At 33.4% G+C, this 21,513-nt stretch overlaps 4 protein-coding genes across 4 annotated transcripts; 2 read left to right on the top strand and 2 right to left on the bottom strand.

Annotated features, from left to right (window-relative positions):
* Positions 1–13,625: 13,625 nt before the first annotated feature.
* J4E93_003247 (uncharacterized protein) lies at positions 13,626–14,371 on the top strand (the record flags this gene model as incomplete). The annotated part of the gene is made up of 3 exons (XM_049341187.1): positions 13,626–13,862; positions 13,942–14,106; positions 14,156–14,371. The coding sequence occupies 3 exons, from the start codon at positions 13,626–13,628 to the stop codon at positions 14,369–14,371; spliced, it is 618 nt and encodes a 205-aa protein (XP_049202069.1).
* Positions 14,372–14,638: 267 nt separating this feature from the next.
* On the bottom strand, positions 14,639–16,114 carry J4E93_003246 (uncharacterized protein; the record flags this gene model as incomplete). Its single annotated transcript, XM_049341186.1, is given in 3 exon segments — positions 14,639–15,773; positions 15,821–16,020; positions 16,037–16,114. 3 exon segments carry the CDS (start codon positions 16,112–16,114, stop codon positions 14,639–14,641), a joined length of 1,413 nt encoding a protein of 470 aa, XP_049202068.1.
* Positions 16,115–16,624: 510 nt separating this feature from the next.
* J4E93_003245 (uncharacterized protein) lies at positions 16,625–19,590 on the top strand (the record flags this gene model as incomplete). Its single annotated transcript, XM_049341185.1, has 2 exons — positions 16,625–17,189; positions 17,237–19,590. 2 exons carry the CDS (start codon positions 16,625–16,627, stop codon positions 19,588–19,590), a joined length of 2,919 nt encoding a protein of 972 aa, XP_049202067.1.
* Positions 19,591–20,248: 658 nt separating this feature from the next.
* Positions 20,249–20,824, bottom strand: J4E93_003244 (uncharacterized protein; the record flags this gene model as incomplete). The annotated part of the gene is made up of 1 exon (XM_049341184.1): positions 20,249–20,824. The coding sequence occupies one exon, from the start codon at positions 20,822–20,824 to the stop codon at positions 20,249–20,251; it is 576 nt and encodes a 191-aa protein (XP_049202066.1).
* Positions 20,825–21,513: the final 689 nt, after the last annotated feature.

Raw genomic sequence — 21,513 nt, 5'->3', positions numbered from 1 at the left:
GACGTATTTAAATACTTTCTTAAACTTATTAGTTATAGTAATAGTAAATACTTTAGAAGCTAGTATACTATAGGCTAGCTTATTAAAGTTATTCTTCTAGATTAGGTTTATATTATACCTATATTATAGAAAGAAGAGACTTACTTCTATAGAGGTAGTATTTCTTCTCTTAATTATAATTTATATAATTAGATATAGCTTTACCTAGTTATTCTAGTTCTAGTTAATATATATTCTAAGATATATCTTAATAGTACTATTTATACGCTCTATTAAGCTATTAGTTTAGAGGTAGTAGGCTATTAAAATTCTATATTTAATCTCTAGTTTTATATATATTATTATCTAGAATCTACTAATAAACTAGCTACTTTAGTTAGAAACTATAGCGCTTAGAAGCTAATAGTATATAACTACTTTCTTAATATACGCTTAGAAAATAGTCTCTATACTAATATTCTTAAGTAGAATAAAGATAATATTCTTACTTAGGTAGTTAGTAATAACTATAAGATTAGTATAGCTATTACTTTTAGGTAGGCCTATAATAAAATCTATAAAGACTTTCTTTTAAATTCTATTAGGTAGTAGTAATAGATAGAGAAGGCTTTATTTTATTTCTCTCTAGAGCTTAATATAGCTATATTAAGTATAATTCTAGATATATTTCTATATATTAAAAGATATTTTTAGCTAGAAGTAATTATATATAAGTATAGAGTAGATAATCTTCTAACCTAAATAGCTACTTACTAGAGATTTATAAACTTTTAAAATAAGTCTTATATAAAGAAAAAAGTCTTCTAGTATCTATTTTTTTTCTTAATATTAGAGAAGCTCTTTCTTATCTATAGAGTATTCTACTAAAGAAACTTTTAAGTTTAGATTTAGAAAGAACTTATATTAACTACTTATAATAGCTTTATATATAATATAGTAGGTTTTATTTTTATAAGTAGCTACTTTCTATTTATTTTCTAATAAAGCTTCTTTTTCTTTTTCTTTTTTAGCTACTATATTTTCTCTCTTTTTATTATCTCTAGTAAAAGCTAAGTAAATTATAGCTAGTTATAGTAGTTTCTTAGTCTTAAGTAGCTTTTTCTTAGTATTTATAGAGTTATTTATCTATAAAAAGAAGTAAGCTTTTCTTTTACTATATTTACGTCTCTACTACTATATTTTACTAAACTAGTTATATTTAGATTATAGTAATAGTAACTCTCTTAGAGAAGAACTACTATTATTTACCTACGCGCTTTATAACTACTTATTTAGATCTAAGTTATCTAACTCTAGTAGTAGCTAACTATATTATCTCTTTAGCTTAGAAGTAGCTAGCTCTAGTAGTAGCTAACTATATTAACTCTTCTTAGGTTTAGAAGTAGTAGTAGATTTTCTATTAAAGAGAATTACTTTTAGACTTTAAGTGTTAAAGCACTATAATACTTTTACTTTTACTTTTTTTTTATTAGAAAAAGCGTTACTAGTAGAGTTAATAGGTTAAAGTAGTTAGAAATACTTTAAGACTTCTTTTTTATTTACTACGCCTACTAAGATATTTTTATTCTTTCTTAATAATATATTTACTCTACTATTAACTACTCTAGAGTAGTACTTAAAGATTAGGTTATACTTACTTAAGATCTCTACTTAGTAGATATATCTTTTTAATAGAAGTTTTATTTTATAAAAGTACTTTAAGTTTTTATAATTTATAATTACTATAAAGACTTTAGCTTTCTTTAAATCTATATTAAAGTATTTAAGATACTTTATAACTACTAGTAGTTTCTTATTATAAATTATATAGTTAGACTCTATAGTAGTATACTTAGTAGAGAAGTATTCTACTACTTAGAGTACTTTATTAGAATAGTACTAGAAAAGTACTTCTTCTACTATAAATCTAGAAGCGTTATACTCTAGTTCTATTTTTAGATTCTTATTAAAGTTTACTAGTACTAGATTAATAATAAATAAGGTCTTAAGTTTCTTAAATACCTCTTATTATTCTAGTTTCTATTAGAATACGCTTTCTTTTCTAGTAAGCTTAGTAAGTAGAGCTATAATTAAGAAAAAGTTCTTAATAAACTATTAATAGAAGTTTATAAAACTTATAAAGCTCTAGATTCTCTTTATTAATATAGATAGTACCTAATTCTTAATAGCTTTAACTTTTTTAGAGTCTATACTAATACCTTTATCTACTTTAATAATAAATTCTAAGTACTTAGTTTTCTTTACGCTAAACTTACTCTTATCTATATCTAGGTATAGACTAGCAGCGCTTAGTTTCTAAATAATAATCTTTACTTTCTACTTATAGTTCTTTTTTAAACTAAAAAACTATATTAGTATATTATCTAAGTACGTAGAGTACTATTTATCTAAGTACTCTCTTAGTGTATAGTTAATATATCTTTAGAAAGTGCTTAGCGCGTTTATAAGTCTAAATAGTATTACTAGCTATTTATAAAGGCTAAATCTTATATAGAAAACTATTTTGTATTTATTACTTTTAGCTATATAGATTTTATAGAAAGTTTAAATAATATCTACTTTTATAAACTACTTAGCTTCTAAGATCTAGAAAAGTATTTTATAAATTAAGAGAAAAGAATATTAGTTTTTCTTTATTATTATATTAAGTATATAATAATCTACGTAAAAGTAAAAGCTTTTTTTTAGCTTCTTTATAAATAATACTAGAGTAGTAGCACTAGATCTACTTACTCTAATAAACCTCTAGTCTAAGTATATAGTTAACTTCTTTCTTAAAATAAAAAGTTTCTTTTTACTTATACTATATAGTAGACTTTATAGAATCTTTACTATCTTTTTATTTTTTTTTATAATTTTAATTATATAATTAATAAAAAGCCTATATAAAGGCGCTAGCTTATTTACTTTTTTCTTTATAAATATATAAAACTTTAATTATAAGTAATTAGATAGCTTATCTTTAGAGTTCTCTTTTAGTTTTCTATTTAAAGCTTTCTATATATTAGCTAGTAAGGCTGTCTATACTTATACTACTTTATCTTTTCTTAATCTTTATATTTATACTATAAAGGTACTAGTAGAAATAAAAGAAGATATATTATATAGTTTTCTTTCTTTCTTACTATAAACTTAAGTACTACTTAAGTATATAAAAAATAATTTCTTAGCTAAAGCTAAGACTATATTATTTCTATCTATCTAGAGGTAACTAAAAATAATATTATATTTATTCTTACTCTTAATCTTCTATAACTAGGTATCTTTCTTTTACTATTAATATCTATAAATACTTACGCTATATAAGTTATCTATTCTACTTTACCTCTAATTCTAATTATAGAATATTAGAGAACTTTTATATACATTAAGTTAGCTTACTTTATAAACTTAGTAGAAACTATTCTAAATATAAAATAACTAGTATTAATTATAGTATATATAACTTTAGTAGTATTAATTAGTAAGTATATTATTATTAAAGTTCTATTAGGCTATTTTCTTTAAAACTTTACTAGTCTCTCTACTTTTTCTAACTTTTTATTTTTCTACTTATAATTTTAGATAGAAGAGTCTAGTTTTCTAAGTTAAAAACTTTTTTATTACTACTATTCTTTTCTACTTTAGCGTATAGCGCGCTTACTATCTTAATATAAGTAGAGCCTAAAAGGTTTATAGCTAGTAGTAAAAGATATTATATAGTATAATACCTATTCTTACTATAGTATATATATAAGTAGTTTTTTCTTTAGTGTATCTACTTTTTATTAGTTACTTATTTTACGCGTAATTTATTTAAAAAGTTTCTACTAACTCTTTTTATATACGCTTTAGTAGGCTTCTAATTTATAGTATTACTTTTACTTATTAATTATTTAGTTTAGAACTTATTAAAGTTTTACTCTAGCTTTATATAGTACTAGTTTTTCTTAATAATTCTTATATAATCTATTAGTTACGTAATAGTTTAGTTATTTAAAATAACTATAGGTATTATAAGCTACCTAAGATTTAGTCTTAAGATACTAAAGTACTATATCTTAAGATACTTATTATAAAATTCTCTAGTATTAAAGGTAAGCTTTATAAAAGCTATATTAAATTTATCTAAGTATACTTTACTACTTTACTTAAATATTATTAACTTTCTTTATAATCTCTTCTCTAATATATTATTTAAGAACTACTAGTCTAGAAACTTCTAAAATATATTTATATTACTAGACTTCTTAAAATAACTTATCTAAGATAGCGTAATACTTACTACTCTATCTATTAACCTAGAGAAGATATACTCTAGTTAGCTTTCTAGTCTCTCTCTATTATATTATAGCTTATTTACTATTTAAAGTTTAAACTTTTAGTAGTTACTTTAGTCTTTAGTAAAAAAGTAAAAGTCTAAAATCTTAATAAATTATAATAAGTTAGCTTAGGTATTTTATAGTCTAAGAAGTTTAGCTTTAGCTTATTTAGCTCTTATAGTATATATATTAGTTAGAGTAAAAGAGAAAAAGAAAGTAGGCGTATTTAGAAAAAAAAAGTTACGTTATATATTATTCTTAAGTTACGTAATTCTATAATAAAGAAGGTTTAGTATTTCTTAAGTAATTACTAGTTCTATAAGTAGTTCTAAAGAAGTAGTATTATTCTCTATAAGTTAGTTAGTATTAGATATATCTAAGAAAAGAAAAACTAATATCTATTTAGTCTATATTCTTAGTATCTCTTTAACTAGCTAAAGTTTAGTCTATCTCTTATTAGCGTCTATTTCTATATCTAATATAGACTAAAGTTACTAAGTAATATACTTTTAGCTATTACTCTATCTTACTAAAGTAATAGTATACTAGGCTATATTCTCTACTAAAGTATATAAAGTTATATCTATAATAAGAAGGTTTCTATAAACCTTTTTAATATATTAATTAAATTTAATTATAAGAGGCTAACTCTAAGAGTAAGTACTAAAAAAGTAATAGATAAATTTAATAGCCTAGAAAAAAAAGCTTTCTAGATAGCTATATACTTTAGAAGAGTTTTCTAAGCTTAGCTAAAACTAGACTAAGTTTCTAAAGTTTCTAGCTAAAGACTTTTCTAGACGCAGCCTATTATATTATCTAACTAGATAACTTATATAAAGAACTCTAATAGTTAATATAGTAGGCTTAAGCAAAGTAGGTAGAGTATACTAATAATAGTTATCTACCTACGCCTTTATTTAAAGTAGGTAATATAGTTATACTTAATACTAGAAATATATAAACTATCTAACCTAACTACTTTCTAGACTTTAAGAACTATAGTTTCTTTAAAATTATCTACTTTATTAATAATATAGCTTATAAACTAGACTTATCTAAGAAGATAAGTTAACTATATAATATATTTTACTTATAGTTACTATACTTCTATTCTAAAAACTCTCTACCTAAATAAGTCTATAATAAAAAGTAGCTAGCTACTATATATCTAAATATAGAAGATAATAAAAACTATATTATTAAAGCTATTAATAACTACTATATTAATAAATAACTTACTAACCTTACTACTAGACGTAAGAGCTTATTATAGTACTACGTCTAATAAGCTAACTACTCTAAAGAGTCTAATAATTCTTTATAGAAACTATATATAAATCTTATTAGAAGCTCTAAGATAGTTATTAACTATTACTATTACTATTCTATAAAGTCTAAGCTATACTCTAAGTTTAAGACTCTAGTAAGCTAATAGAATTTTATAATAATAATACTTAACCTTTATACTATAGAAATAATTATTACTAATAGCTTAGCGTAAGTACTTATATTCTACTTTAATATATATATTAACTTATAATTAAGAAAAGTACCTTTATATTCTTTATCTTACTACGTAATAAGAACACTTACTATAAGTTAGTTAACTAATATATATAAGACCTAGAGTAAATGTTACTACTAATACTATATTACTATAGAGACTAGAGATCTATTAAAGTAACTTAATAACGTAATTTAGCTTTTAGAGAGTTACTATTTATACTTACTATATTAGATCTAGCTATAACCTTAACTTAATATAGTAAAGGTAGTACTAATCTACCTACTTACTAACTATTAAACTAGAAGTTCTATAATAGCACTTAGCCTTATTACTAACTATACTCTACGTTATTATATATAATTATTGTATCTCTACTAGTTACTAAGATAGCGCACTAGCGCTATAGCTATAGAGAATATAAGAATAGAATACTAAAGAATAGTAAAGAGGCTAATACTAGTGTAATACTTATATTTAAACCTATATAGCTTTTATAATATAGGTATCTTTTTTATAACTATATTTATAACTATATATAACTAGTATATTATATAAAAGTAAAAGAATATTATAAGTATTAGAACTTACTCTCTTTTAAGAAGAGAGTAGTATTATAAATTAAACTTATAACTCTTTTCTTAATTAGGTCTAGCACTAATTAAGTAAGAAATATTAAAGTTTACTTACTTCTATATATAGACCTATACGTAGAATCTTATATATTAAACTTAACTATATATACTGTCTATAAATAGTTATACTTTTTATTAAGTAGTATTTAGCTTTTTATAAAGTTTAAGCTAAGTAAATTACTACTTAAATTAGCTAAGTTTTATAATCTTTTAAATAAAAATAAAGCTAGTAGACTACTTTTTTATTAGAGCTACTTTAATTATTATATTAACTTATCTATAAATATATATAGTTATAAGTAAAACGCGCTATAAAGTCTTTTATATCTAATATTATATAATTAGCTATTAGAGCTATACGCGTAGCTTATAAACTTACTTAATAAAAAGTAGATCTTAGCTAGCTTTTTTTTTATAAAGTTACTAGTTCTTTTTATAAAAAAGGCTTCTAGAGGTTAGCGCCTCTATATTAACTACTATAGCTTTAATAAGATTATAGTTATAGATTACTATCTACTACTTTTAATTAAAAAGATACTATATATACTCTTAAAAGCTTATTAGTTTACTAAAGTTAATATCTATACTATATTCTATAAGCTATATATAGCTAAAAGTAATAAAGTAAAAATAGTATTTTATACTTATTTTAGTTTATTTAAGTAGCTTATCTACTTTTTTAGCCTAACTAGTATACTTATATTCTTTTAATAGTATATTAATAGAGCGCTAAAGAAAGCGCTAGAGAATTTTATAATAGTGTACCTTAATAATATTCTTATCTACTCTAAAGAAAGTAGAGCTAACTACTTTATAAAAGCTAAATAAGTCTTTACTTTACTATATAATACTTAACTTAACTTAAACTTTAAGAAAAGCGTATTTATAGTAAAAAAAGTCTACTACCTTAGCTATATTATTAAAGTAAAACGCGCTATATATCTAAATCTAAATAAGCTCTAAGTAGTTTAGAGCTAGTATATATTTATAACTATAATAAATATATATAGCTTTTTTAAGTTTATAAATTTTTACTATAACTTTATCTTTAATTTTTCTAAAGTAGCTACTTCTTTTTATTACTTTATAAGTAAGTTTACTTTATTTAAGTAAAAGTTAAAGAAAAATAAAGCTTTTTAAATGCTAAAGTCTATATTTATTATAGACTCTATTTTTTATTAGTAGAACTTTACTTATTAAATAGTTATTAAGATAGACTACTTAGGTATTACTTTAGATAGGTACCTTTTATAGTATATTAGTAGCGTTCTCTACTTAGTTATATACTACTCTATAGCTTTTATAAGTAAAAAGTATAACTATACTATTTATAATAAGAAATTATTAGCTATAGTATACTACTTTAAAGTATAGTTAGTAAAGCTTACTAGTATATATAAGTCTTTTAAGATTCTTACTAACTATAAAAACTTAGAGTATTTTACTAGTATATATAATTTTAGTAAATAGTAGTATTACTAAATAAAGAACTTTTCTAAGTTTTAGTATATCTTATATTATTATTCTAGGTATTTTACTATATACTCTAATACGCTAAGCTACTATAAGTAGAACTATAAAAAGAACTTCTACTAAGTAGCGTATATTATAATACCTATTAGAATCTCTATAAGTATAGCGTAAGTCTAAATAAAAAATAGACCTCTACTAAGCTTTTTAGTATTTCTTAACTTTTATATATAAAGCTTATAAAATACTACTTTAGTAGAGAATTCTAGCTATATAAAGTAATAAAAGGTAGTTTATTTAAGTATAAAAATATTTCTACTAAAAGCTAATATAACTTAGTAAATTAGAGACTACTCTATTAGTACGTATAGTACACTACTTTAGAGAAGTATTTTATAGTTACTAAATTAAAAGCTACTTATAATAATAGTAATTTAGAGAGCTTATAAGTTAAGCTTAGTAAAGTACTTTAGAAAAAATATTACCTTTTATTATATATACTAAAACTACTACTAGAATAGTATATTAAGTAATATTACGTACTATATTTAGAACTACTACTACTATATAGTTTACTTCTTTTAAAAAAAGCGCTAAAAGCTATTATAGCTTATTTTAGTAGTAGATAGATACTAGTAGTAAATCTTAATAAATTTTATAATAGAGCTACTAGCCTATAATAAGTTCTTACTACGCTACTTACTTATTATTACTAATTAGCTATCTAAGTTTATCTAGTTAAAAGTAGTTACTTTTATAGCTTTAAACTATATTATATAAGTATTTTATAATTACTAGTAGTATTTTTATAAATTTCTCTTAGCCTTAATTATAGACTATAGCTTAGACTAGTTAGAAGCTTTCTAAACTACTTTATATAAACTTACTAAAGTAAAGTAGCTTCTTTTAATATTCTACTACTTCTAGACTAATAGAGGTATAAAGTAAATAAACTAAAAGGTATAAGCTATATTATATATAATAGTAACTTTTAAGTAAACTAACTAGCTAGATTATTTTTTAGCGTACTAGCTAGCTTTAAATAATTATAACTTTAGTGTTACTAAAGTAAGTCTAAACTTATTACTTAATAAGTATATAGTAGATACACTATAGTAGGTTTTATTACTAGATAAGTTTATATATACGCCTAAAGATTACATAGTCTAGTTTATAAAGTACTTAAAGTTAGAGCTTAATCTAGCCTAAGTAGTAATTACTTTTACTTAGTAATAGTAATAAAAAATAACTAATTAATTATAATATTTTATAGAGCGTTTCTAAATTAGTAATAAAGTATAGTTTTCTATATATAATATTAAAATAAACTACTTAAGTAAAAAGCTTAACTAGCTTTAGGCTAAGTATATAGTAATAGCTATACTATTACTACTTATAGTTATATTAGACTTACTTAAAAATCTATATAAAACTATTTATATAGACCTAGTAGAATAGGCTATAGTAGATTCTCTACTAAGCTAACCTTTAATAGATATATAGTCTAGGCCTATAGTAAATCTAAGTAAAGAGAATAGAAACTTACGTAAGTAAATAGTTAAAGAGATTCTCTAAGTAAAGAATACTCTAGATTAGAGCTAGAGAAAAGCTTTAGTAAAATAAGCTAGCTATATTATACTAATATAAGTTAACTTACTAGAGCTATTAAAAACTAAGACTTTAGATTATTTTAAAGCTAAATATAGAGATATATATATTCTTATAATAGACTAGTATAGTATAATAAGAAAAGAAAAAGTACTTTATAAATTTAGTCTTAGGCTTATAAAGAAGAAGTTAATTTAATAGTCTTAAGCTTATACTATCTAGTATATACTATAAATTTTAAGAATAGTAGGCTCTATAAATACTCTATAAACTTAAGCTAGAAAAATATTTAATCTACTTAGTTCTTTTTTATTTTATAATAGATTTATATATTTAGATTACTACTACTTATTATAAACTTATTCTTAGACTTAAAAAGTTTTTTTTAACTTTTAGTAGTTTCTACTTTAGTTACTACTATAGATTTTTTTTATATAAAAGTAGCTTTTTTTAAAAAAAAGTTACTTTTTCTAGAGCTAAGATAGCTTTAAATAATTACTATTAGTAACTATCTAGTTCTAAAGTAGTTCTAAAACTAGTAAACTTTTCTTATTATAATAGTATTTATTATAGTTATAGTATAAAGATAGTAGGCTATTATTAAGTAAAGTGTTATTCTTAGAAAAAGGTAAGTTAGAAGAAATTTAGAAAAGAAAAATATTACTATTCTTACTTATATTAGACTTAAATATATTCTTATAGAAAAAAATTATAATAGTATACTAAAAGTAGTTAGAAGTAAAAGAGTTAGTAGTTAAAGTATAGTCTAGAGCTAATCTAGATCTACTAAGCTACTTAGCTATATTCTTTATTAGCTTTTTCTAAACTTTCTTAATAATATTATAAACTTTAGAGCTATAGTAGACTATTTTTATATAAAACTCTATAGAATTCTATATAAAGATAAGTATAAAAGTATAGTACTTAAAAGTACTATACTACTTATATATAGTAGAAGAGGCTTATATATAAAAGTTTAGAAAGAGTATAGTACTAAGTTAGATATTAATATAATAGTAGCTTTAGTAATTAGTATTTCTAGTAGTTTAAGAGTAGTTATAAAAAAAGTTAAAGTAGTAGTAAGTATAGCGCGTAGTAACTCTATACTTTTTATTATCTAAATTATATCTATTCTTAAGCTAATTATTAATTTAGCGCGCTTTATATTAGAACTTAAAGCTAGTTAAAAGTAGATAATTAATTTAGTAGTAGTACTATAAGAGTATAGTAGGCTAAAGTTAGTTTTAATAAAAGTTAGTATATAGATAGTATAGAGAAAGTTAAAACCTATACTATAATCTAACTAAATATATTCTTCTACTACTAAAACTAACTACTAATAATGTTTAGAGCGCTATTAATAAATTATACTAGATTATTAAAATTATTAAAGCTATATTTAAATACTATAAAGATAGCTATATTTTTCTAAAAGAAGTTAAAAAGAGAGAGCTAGTTATTAGTAGAATATAAAGCTTTATACTTTTACTATATAGAAAGCTTATAAAGTATAGCTAAACTAAAGCTCTACTTAGTAGTAGTAAGAGTTAATTTAAAGTAATAATAAAGAATATAAAAGTATAGAGTAAACTTAGCTATAGTTTTTAATATAAGCTATATAGTACTATAAGTTTTAGAATTTATAATATAGGCGTTTCTACGCTTAGTATATACCTAGATATAGTAGTTCTAGTTATAAAATATATAGTAAAGTTTAAAGTTAATAGAGAACTTTAAAGTATACTTTAAGTACTTTACTTTATAGTAGCTATAAAATAAATAAAAAAAACTTAGAAAAAATTAGCTTATAGTCTAAACTCTTATAGAAACTTAAATAGAATAAACTAGTACTAAGTTTATACTTATACTTTTTAAACTTTATAAGTAGTGTAATATATAGTATATATAGAAGCTTTTTAGTATTAGGCTTAGTAAACTCTAAATTATTAAAATCTTTTTCTACTTTAAACTAGTCTATATAGTAATACTTACTCTATTATATATTAGTTAAAGTATAGTTTAAACTTAATTAAAGCTTTTACTTTAGTATTAAAGAAGAAGCTATATTTAGATAAACTAGTTAGCTTTCTTAAATCTTAGCTACTAAGAGCGCTAGTAGTAGTAATACTAGTGCTACTATTACGCGTGTTAAAAGAACTAGTAAAAGTAAGTAGTACTAGAGCTACTAACTAGGTAGAGATAATATAAAACTATATAGTAAAAAGTATAAATATAGTCTAGAATTAATAAGTTTTTAAAAAAAGCTAGTATAGAGGTTATAAAGTAAAGAATTTAAAGTAGGTAAAAATAAAAGTAAGTTATATTAAAGTATAAGTAAGATCTTAGATAAAGCTATATTATAATTATAAAAAATTATAATATAACTTTAGTCTAGATATAGTTTAGAGTTATTATAACTTTATATATAGATATAGTAAAAGTTATATAAGTAAAATTTTTATATAGTTTAAAAACTTTATATATATAAACTTATCTTTACGCGTTACTTATTAGACTTATAACTTTAATATAAAAGTATTTTTTATAATACTATACTACTCTCTAAACTAATATAGTAAGAGTAAGTTAGAGAGTATATAATAGTCTTAAGCTTTACCTAAGTCTAAGCTAGAATAAAGAAAGTATAAGTAAAGTCTAGACTTACTATATAAACCTCTAGATTCTATATATAGCCTTTTAAGTTCTAAGCCTTATAATATTCTATTAATACTTAGTATATTCTAACTCTAAGGCTAGTCTATAATATTAAATAAGTAATAGTTAGTATAGAAGCTTTAGACTTTTATAATCTTAGTAATCTTAGTAGAGTAAAATATAAGACTAATTTATTTATTAAATATCTTATTCTAGTTTTTTTATTTATATACTTTATTCTTTAGCTTTATCTAATCTAGTTTAAGTTCTAGATACTTAATAAAGTACTTATCTTAAAAGTAATTATATTCTCTATATTTTTATATAGAGTATTTTTTACCTTAATTCTTTTTATTATAATAATCTTTATTATTTTTCTTATTATTAGGCTTTTATTCTTTCTAATCTTTTTTATTTTAATAGATATTAATTTTAGTGTCTTAGAGTTATTATTTAATATTATTTAAGTAAGACTACTTAATATCTTATCTATTATATAGTATATTTATAAATTAAATAGTTTTATTAAACTCTAGAGTAAGAGAATAGAAGATCTTAGCTTAAAGAGCGCTTATATTATATATACTCTCTAGTTCTTAAAGATAAATAATATTCTCTTCTAGCTAACTAAAAAAGTTATTAAGGTTTTTATAGTTCTTTAGGTAGAGTAATTTAATAGTTTTATAGAGAATTTACTTATTTTAGTAGTTACTAAGTTAATATTATTTTTTAAAGTATATTTAGATATCTATAAAATTAGTATACTTATTTAAAACTAATTAAATAAAGTCTAAGATATAGAGTCTAAGAAGTGTAAGTGCTTAATTAGTTTTTTTATTATATTTATTATAGTTATATAGAGTACTCTTATATTACTTCTTAGCTCTTTTAATTATAATATTCTAGTAGAACTTAGAGTTATTTTTATTAACCTCTACTTCTATAATAAAGTTTCTATACTTATCTAGAGTAGATTAAGTATTAATTTTAACTTTCTTATATATAGCTTATAGGTATATAAAAATGTTAGATTTATTAATATTTATATTATTACTATTAAGAATATTCTAGAGGTTAAAGTATTAGGTAATAATCTTAATATCTTATTCTTATTTAGTAAAGTTAGTCTATCTAATAAGCTTAGTAATCTTATATAAGAATATATGTTTAATAGTAAAGTTAGTAGTAACCTTATTAAGAGAGTTTCTATTAGATATAATTAGTATAGTAGAAACTTCTAGACTTATAACTTATTAAACTTAATAAATTAATATAGAATAAAATAATAGAGTAAAGTAAAGCCTTACCTCTTTTATATACTTAAGAAGTAGTGTTTATATTTACTATAATATAAATCTACCCTCTAACTAGAAGCTTCTAGTTTTATCTAACAACTACATCACCTTAGTCCTAGAAGACAATGTCGGCCTCAACAGAAACCTCGCCCTCCTCATGGGAGGCGTCATCAACCTAATGTTCCCAATCGGCTCTCTCTTCCCAACCTTCACACTGGACCGCACCGGCCGGCGGAAACCCATGATGTGGGGTTCTCTTGGGCTCGGTTTCTCCGTGATGATGATAGCCATCCTTTTGAGCTTCCGGTCTGAAGGAGGGGACGTGTCGCAAGCCACTGCGTCCGCCAGTGTCGCTTTCTTCTTCACTGTAAGCAGACTGCTCGTCGCATTGGAAGTAAGAAGTTAACAAATTTTAGTACATGCTGGCGTTTGGTATGACAATGAATTGCATTCCTTGGGTCTATGTACCTGAGATCCTACCGCTACATGTACGAGCGAAAGGTACTGCTGTCGGTATCTCTGCGAACTGGATCTGGAATTTCTTCGTCGTTATGGTCACGCCTACGCTTCTCGATAGCTTGGCGTGGAAGGGCTACCTTATCTTCATGGCACTGAATTTTGCATTCATACCGCTGATCGTATGTATTCGAAACGATATCAACTTCCATTCGCTGACGTGTTCTGCAGTATTTCTGCTATCCCGAGACTGCCAATCTTACGTTGGAAGAGGTCGACTGGCTATTCTACGAAGGTGATGTCGTGAAGCGAAGCCGACGTATTGCGAAGGAAGGGTGGGAACAGGCGGTCGGCACCGATCCTGCGACTATGGTAGAGACAGGGAGTGTGTCCAGCGGTAACAAGGCCGGACATACGACGGAGAAGGCAGAGCACACGGTACACTAGTCCTCACCGGCATTCCAGCTGGGACGATGTGACTGCGCTCCTCCACCATCGAGTACTTAGTATGAGCATTAAGATCAAACACTTGGTGTCAGTAGTCATACTCACCTTTGACCTATGCGATGGATTGATGTCTATATCAAGCATCCGCATACACTGCGGTCATAAGACGAAAGACAAGCGAAAGACAGAGTGAACGTAGAACCAAGGAAAGGTGATATAGTCTATATGATGTGCGAACCTACATATCGTACAAGGTGGGGACGTATACTACAATGACTTCTCGGCAACCTTGGCGGCCTCGAGTCTTGACCTCATATGAGGAGCAGTGTGGGATCCCGCACTCTGTGGCTTCATAATCTGGCGAAGGACAGCGCGGCGTGGCATAGTGATTCTGCTGCATAAAACGACCGCTCCAGTCAACAAGGCAAGAGCGCCAGCTTGGTGTGCGGAAGCCAACCACGTAGGGACCATGTAGATCAGGGTGCTGATGCCGAGGGTGACTTGAAGAGTGACGAGATGAACCATGCCTTGAACACCCTTGTGGGCATCCTTGGTAAGCTTAGTTCGCACACCCTTGCCGAAGCGAGTGTATGCGAAGAGACTCATGATGGCAGTGAAGGTAGTTGTTGCGAGCATGCGGTGGTCGAGCTGAACGAGAGACGGGTTCTCGAGCATGTTGCGCCACCACAGGTCTGATTGGTCTGGGACGTGGCTGTAGAAGGGGTCGAAGAGTTCTTTCCTGGGTGGAGTGAGACCCATACCCATCCACGGGAACTCGTTGTAGATGAGACCGGCATCGAGACCAGCGACAAGGGCACCTGACATGGCAGTAGTGAAGACGAGAAGAGTAAGACCGAAGACAGAGCGTCTGAAGATGCGGAGTGCAGGGTGCTGCAGAGTCTTGATAGTCTCTGCCGCCTTGACCGGGTCGGCCAGCATACGGTGCTCCTTGAGAATAGAGAGACCGGTGTAAACCATTGAGCAGTAGACGGTGAATGCAGCGCCCAGATGGGCAGTCAAGCGGTACTGGCTGACACGGGGGTGGCTACCAGGTTCAAAGAGGTCATCCTTGAGCCCACTCTTAACCATCCACCAGCCGATAACACCCTGGAAGCCGATCATGCCGCAGATGCCGACGAGCTTCCAGGCCATCGAGGGTGCTACCCTGCGACGTGCGATGAAGTAGGCGGTTGGTACGAGCATTGTGATGCCAATGACGCGACCCCAAAGACGATGAGCCCATTCCATAAAGTAGATCTGCTTGAAGTCGGCCATATCCATGCTCGAGTTGAGCTGGGCAAATTCAGGTGATGCCTTGTATTTGGTGAACTCGCTGTCCCATTCGGCCTGGCTCATGGGCCAGAGGGAGCCGGTGACAGGGCGCCATTCGGTGATGCTCAGCCTGTTCAACTTAGCAGGTGCGGTGGAGGAGGTGACGTCGTTGCCTACCCAGACTCTGTGAGACGAGTCAGACCTCCAAACACGACTATACCGAAAACGCTCGCAGCACTGCCCAGCAGCCAGTATGCGACGCTCTTGGAGGTTGTTTTGGGGAAGCTGCTCGACTGGCTCTCAGTCTTGGTCGCAGCTTCCGCCAGTATCGCCCTTCCCGCATTGGATCCCTCGATGGTCGCGGTACTGCGGAGAGGCTGGGTGGATTTCCACCTCACCGATTGCAGGACGGAGGGTCGGGATGAAGATCGTGAAGCGGAGACGGCGGCTCGAATCGGCGAATTGAGGCATGGCCTGCATACGAAGAGGCGTCGTGAGAGGCGTGGAGCGGCAGTCCGCAGCTGCGGAAATGCCTGGAATATTGAAGCCATTACAGCGACATCTGGGGAGGAGGGAGGAGGTTTCAAGAGCAGCAAGTGTTTAGGTCATCGACTTTGACTCTTCGGTGGTTCGACGGCGCGGCGGCGCGCCAAGAACGAACCCTGCATATCCACGCCCGTTGACAGGCGGCAGCGACGACCCACTCCGCAGGTTCGCAACTGCATCACCGGACCCCTCCTAGTGAAGATCGCCATTTGGCGTCTGCCGTGCTGGCAGCGTGATGCGCCCAGCCTCCACCGTATTTTGCGACCGCTATCTTCCCTTCTCCTATATGACTTTCACCGTCTCTCTTTTGCGTACGTGACCATCCCGTGTTATTAGACCCGGCGTGCACTGCGTTACCCCACCCGCTCCGGTCGCATACCCAGCCGTCGTCGACCACCACGCCCCATGTACTTCCAAAGCAGCTTATAGCATAGCATGGATCCCGCCCATCAACCACCCACCGGTCACGGGAGCAACAACCTCGATCATGAGAACGAGCCGCAAATTGGTGGATTAGAGCGCAACGAAACATGGCCGTTGGGCGAGGGAGAGCGTACAGAGGGCGGCGCAGGCTCGAGTAGTACCCCATACGTCAGCCTCTTCTCGCCCAATGTACCCGCCATACCACCATCTGCGCCGTCCGACGTCACCGGTAGCCCCAGGACACACGTGAGCCACTCCAGGTCTCTCAGCTACTCGCGCTCGATGCCGTCGCTGGCCAACTACTCCAGCATGACATCGCGTGCCTCTAGAGCTCACGGTCAAGAGGAACGACCGCCCATAGTTCAGCTCCAAACCCGGATAGACCAAGCCCAAAAGAGCGCCGATGATCCAAACACCCCGCTGGAAGAACAAGGCAAAAGGCGCACGACGCTGGACCTGATGCGTGCAGAGCACTCTGTTCGCACCGACATCAGTAGGTTGTTTAGCGAGAGCGCAGCCATGCCTGGAACTAGGGCACCTTCCTACAACAACGCGACGGGGCCACTGTATTTGCGAGGTGAGTATTGCTATGAGATTCTCGTGTGTGCAGGCTAACATTGTCAGTTTCAGGCGAAGCCATACCACTCCCTGACCACCTTTACACCCGCGGGCTGCTCGAAGGCCGACACTCGGACATTACCATCATCGCCTTTGGCCAGCGATATCCTCTGCACCGCCTCATCCTCGACCGCGCACCCTTCTTCACGACCGCCCTCTCCGAGCCATGGCTCGAAAGCCGGTCCAAGGAAGTCAAACTACACCCGGAAGAGATCGATTCCAGCATTACGCAGGCATCGTTCGAGTTGGCTATACGTAAACTTTATGGCGTCGACATCTCGAAAGAATTGGACGCTGAAGCAATTGGTCTCTTCGCGACTGGCTGCTGGCTAGAGATGCAGGATCTGATCGACTCCGCGATCGAATCTATCCTGCGACAGATGGCACCGGAGACGCTCGCCTTCCTCATCCGATTGGTCACCTCCAACTACTATGGCCGATCTGGAGACCGCATACTTGAGTCGGCCAAGGCGATGCTAAGCAGGAACGGTTGGGAGATGCCTCTTAAATACTGGGACGATATGCCTGGTGACATAGTCCGTGAGCTCGTAGGGTCCGACGGGTTCTTTGTGGACAGCGAGTGGGACCGCTGGGTACTCTCCAAGCGTCTTCTTGACCGCCGGCTTCGTCAAGCAGCCATCGAGGCTAGTCTTATCCAGCGGGGACAGAGGCCCATCCCACAAGCACCCAATTCTCTTCGTCTTATGGCAGTTCGCTTCGACGGTGTTTATCGCCAAAACGCCCTGACAACGGCGCATTCCTCATCCGACGCGCAGGCTGACTGGCTTGCGCTCTACACTCTACCGGACATTGAGCGCATACTCGTGCTGCTAGACGAAGGTATCCATTACATTCACATGGAATACGAGCAGCTTGAGTTTATCAGGAATGCTCGCGACGTGTTTGGCCTACCAGTGATGCCCGAAAGGGTCATCTCCAATGCGCTATGGCAGCAACTGGCTCTTCGCCAGAGGGTGCTGAATACCGACGAGTCTGCCCAAGAGCTAGGCCTATGCCAATCAACTCCAGATCCCGAAGAAGCGAATGTGGCGACGAAGACTGGAAGCGAGCTTAGTAACAAAGGAAAGCAAAAAGTGTCAGCTGATCCTATTGACGAAGGCGACATCGAATCGGATAGTTGGGACGGCAATGGAAAGCCACGCAAGTTTTGGATCCCAAGCTCGGACTGCAACATCGTCTTGGGAAACGGTGCGGATCCCGTTGTCACGACATCCAACTCTTTTCAGCGCCATGCTTCGCGTCTTTCAGCCACGATACAACCAGAGGACGCGCAATGGGCCACCGACTTTGCCTCTACTCCGTCGACGTTAACGAACCCAAATACTCGCATGGACTTTGCACAACGTCCAATCTCTGCTGGTGGCGGCAACGCTGGTCAGCCAAAACCAATCGCTTATACCGAATTTCCTCCATTCCGCTTCTCGGCTGAGTTTCCTAATCCACGATTCCTTAAAGAGAAGAAACGCGTCTATTCGAGGACGGTTTCCTACGCAGGCTCTTTGTGGAACATCTACATCCAGAAAGTTCGCTCTGCCAAAAACATCCAGTTGGGTGTATATCTCCACCGTGCCAAGGAGCGAGAGGTAGATGAGACTGGACATGTCAGTGGTCTGAGCCAACAGAACAACGGTTCAGTTGATGAGCGTATCGGCCAGCTAGAACGCGAGATGCTCATGCGTAGTGATCGACGTGACCGGCGGCGCAGCACGCGAGTTCCGTTCATGGATCCTGCTGCAGAAGAGGACACCTCTGGCAGTGGTGGGGATCCCGACCCTGCTCTCGGCTCTCTGGGACTGCGCAACCCACTCTTCTCTAGCGGCAGTCTTGGCCGCCATCGCAGTCGTCTACCCACTCGTGGCATTCCACAATGGGGCTTCCAAAACCTGGCTTCTTCACCACCTCAAGATGGTGATACCATAGACTCTCCTTCCTTCGCCAACGCCCCCTACTCGCCATCTGAACACGACTCCGACCCATCCGATGACGACGACGAGTCAGACGCCGCCGCCTACATCAACCCCTCTCTCGCCTCTAGAGTCCAACGTAAAACGCGAGCCGTCACACCCGCACTCCCTCCCTATGTCGACGGCCGACCCACAATCAAAACCTATTTCAAGATTTATAGCCCCTCCAAGGGCGGAAGGATGCTCAGCATCTACGAAAGCGCGCCTGACCGCTTCAATTTCAGTCAGAGCTGGGGATGGAAGAGCAGCACTTTGATGCTGGACGAAATCACGATCAATAACGGCGGAGATGATACCCTGGCTGGTGCCAACCCAGCTGCAAGCAAGAAGACGGATGGCAAACTGAGATTCATGGTTGTTATCGGCAATTTGTGAATGGCGTATATGGGTGGAATGATCTGGGATGGACTGGGATAGGTTCTGGGTTTTAGGGGTATGCATCAGCGATGGGTGTTTTGGTACAGGCAATAAGGACAAGGCGTCTCGGGTTTATGGTGGGTATGGTTCAGATACCGGTTTCTACCTATACACATTTATAGCTTTCACGTCAACTCGCGCATAAGACTGAGGTAGTGGCTCCTGTGATGGCATGCGCTAGCAGCGGACCGAGGCTCAGAAGGATCGCGGATGTGACGCGTCGACGCGACTGCTCGGTCCATCGAGACTACGTACCATCACGTCAGACACGATACATCTACTGGTGCTCTCTCCCGAAGATCCAGATCCAGCTATTGAAACACCAGATTTCGCGATCGCACCCAGTACTTCCGGTCTCCTGGCGCCGGCGCGCAATGACGCGCGTGGCATGCACTGGGTAGACACTTACCGCGAACAATCACACCAGTCCGGGGCATATCCTCACGAAACTTAGGTCTTGAGAGGTCAATTGACCCATATTTCATTGATTGCAGCTTATGCACTAGAGCTATCTGTTATCGAGTACGTGGTACCGCCAATCGAGCTGTTGTGCAAAAGCAGCAAGCACGTTCGCTCAATTCCCCCCACCAACTCCCATCCTGATCATCACTCAAACTTACAACACAGAAGGCTGTCTTCCGCTAAAGATCCGAGTACCCGGCAAATGAACACGGAAAATGAACTCCAACGCGTCGTCAATACGAGCCAAAGTCTCCTGCACACGATCGTTAAACTCAGGAGACCTATCGACATCCCATCGCTCCTCCTCCAATCCCGCGCCTAGATTGTGCAGACAAACCGGACCCAGATTCTGAAGCTGCTTGCGAGGGATCGGGTGTACAGCGTGCACAACTCGCTCGGTGATCTCGCTCTTGTCGGGGAACTGGGCCTTTGCGCGGGGGTCCACTATAATGGTCGTCTTGGTGTAGAAAGGGGACTCGACGACGAGATCACGGGTGGTATAGCCGCTCCACAAAGTAACGACTTCTTCGAAGTCTTGGGAGGTAAACTTCCACAGTTGCATGGGGCGAGTGGGCGCGATCAGGCCGGGCGCGGTGCCTGAAGCAACTCCACTGGATGCGCCACGCGCGGAAGGGCGGCTCGGAAGTTCGACTAGAGGGCGTGCGGTCGAGGGCTGCGCGAGAGTCTCGGGGCCGGGAGTCGGCATGGGTGTGATGGTTGGGTTGCTCATGTTGTAAGGTGTTTCGGTATCGATATATGGACGTATGTTCGATGTTGATGCTTTGATGCGCTTTGCAGTATGGCAATAATTGTAGGTGCAGAAAGGTATTGATGAAGCTGGTTGTATAGAGCAAGAAGCTGCCTTCCTACTGACTTTATAGGCATGCCGCTACCACTTTGCTATTGACAACAGCTCTTGATACAATGCAAGTGTTTGCAAGAGTTTGTTGGCCGCCACAGCCTTGCTGGCTTTGCACGTTTCTTTCCTGGTCTGAATCAAGTCAATGAACGCTACCTCGACGGACTCTCGATGATCGTTGGCTTTTGACAACAAGAGCTTGGCACTGTTTACTTCACCAAACCAAACCAAACCAATACTTGTCACGCTGCTTGCTCATGCTACTCGCCATACTAGTGCTCTCGCAAGGGAGCAGCGTCTATCAATCTTGACAAATTTCCCAGAATACGATCTTGTTCGCTGGCAATACGTATATCGGGAGCATGGCCTTTCGACTTGGTCGCTGGATATAGTTCGTCCCACGAATGTGATCGAGAAATAGAGGGAACGCGTCATGGGACAGTTGAAGCCCACAGCGAACTAATCAAGAGAAGTTTCAATTAAGGATACGCGGTACATGATAACACGGACCCTTAACCATGCCTAACATAAGCCCTACAATCACATGAATACATCCTCCT

This window comes from Alternaria ventricosa (genome assembly GCF_023758065.1).
Source record: "Alternaria ventricosa strain BMP 2768 chromosome Unknown scaffold_4, whole genome shotgun sequence".
Taxonomy (NCBI): domain Eukaryota; kingdom Fungi; phylum Ascomycota; class Dothideomycetes; order Pleosporales; family Pleosporaceae; genus Alternaria; species Alternaria ventricosa.
The sequence above is the reverse complement of the archived record's forward strand: the minus strand, read 5'-3'. Positions and strand labels throughout refer to the sequence as shown.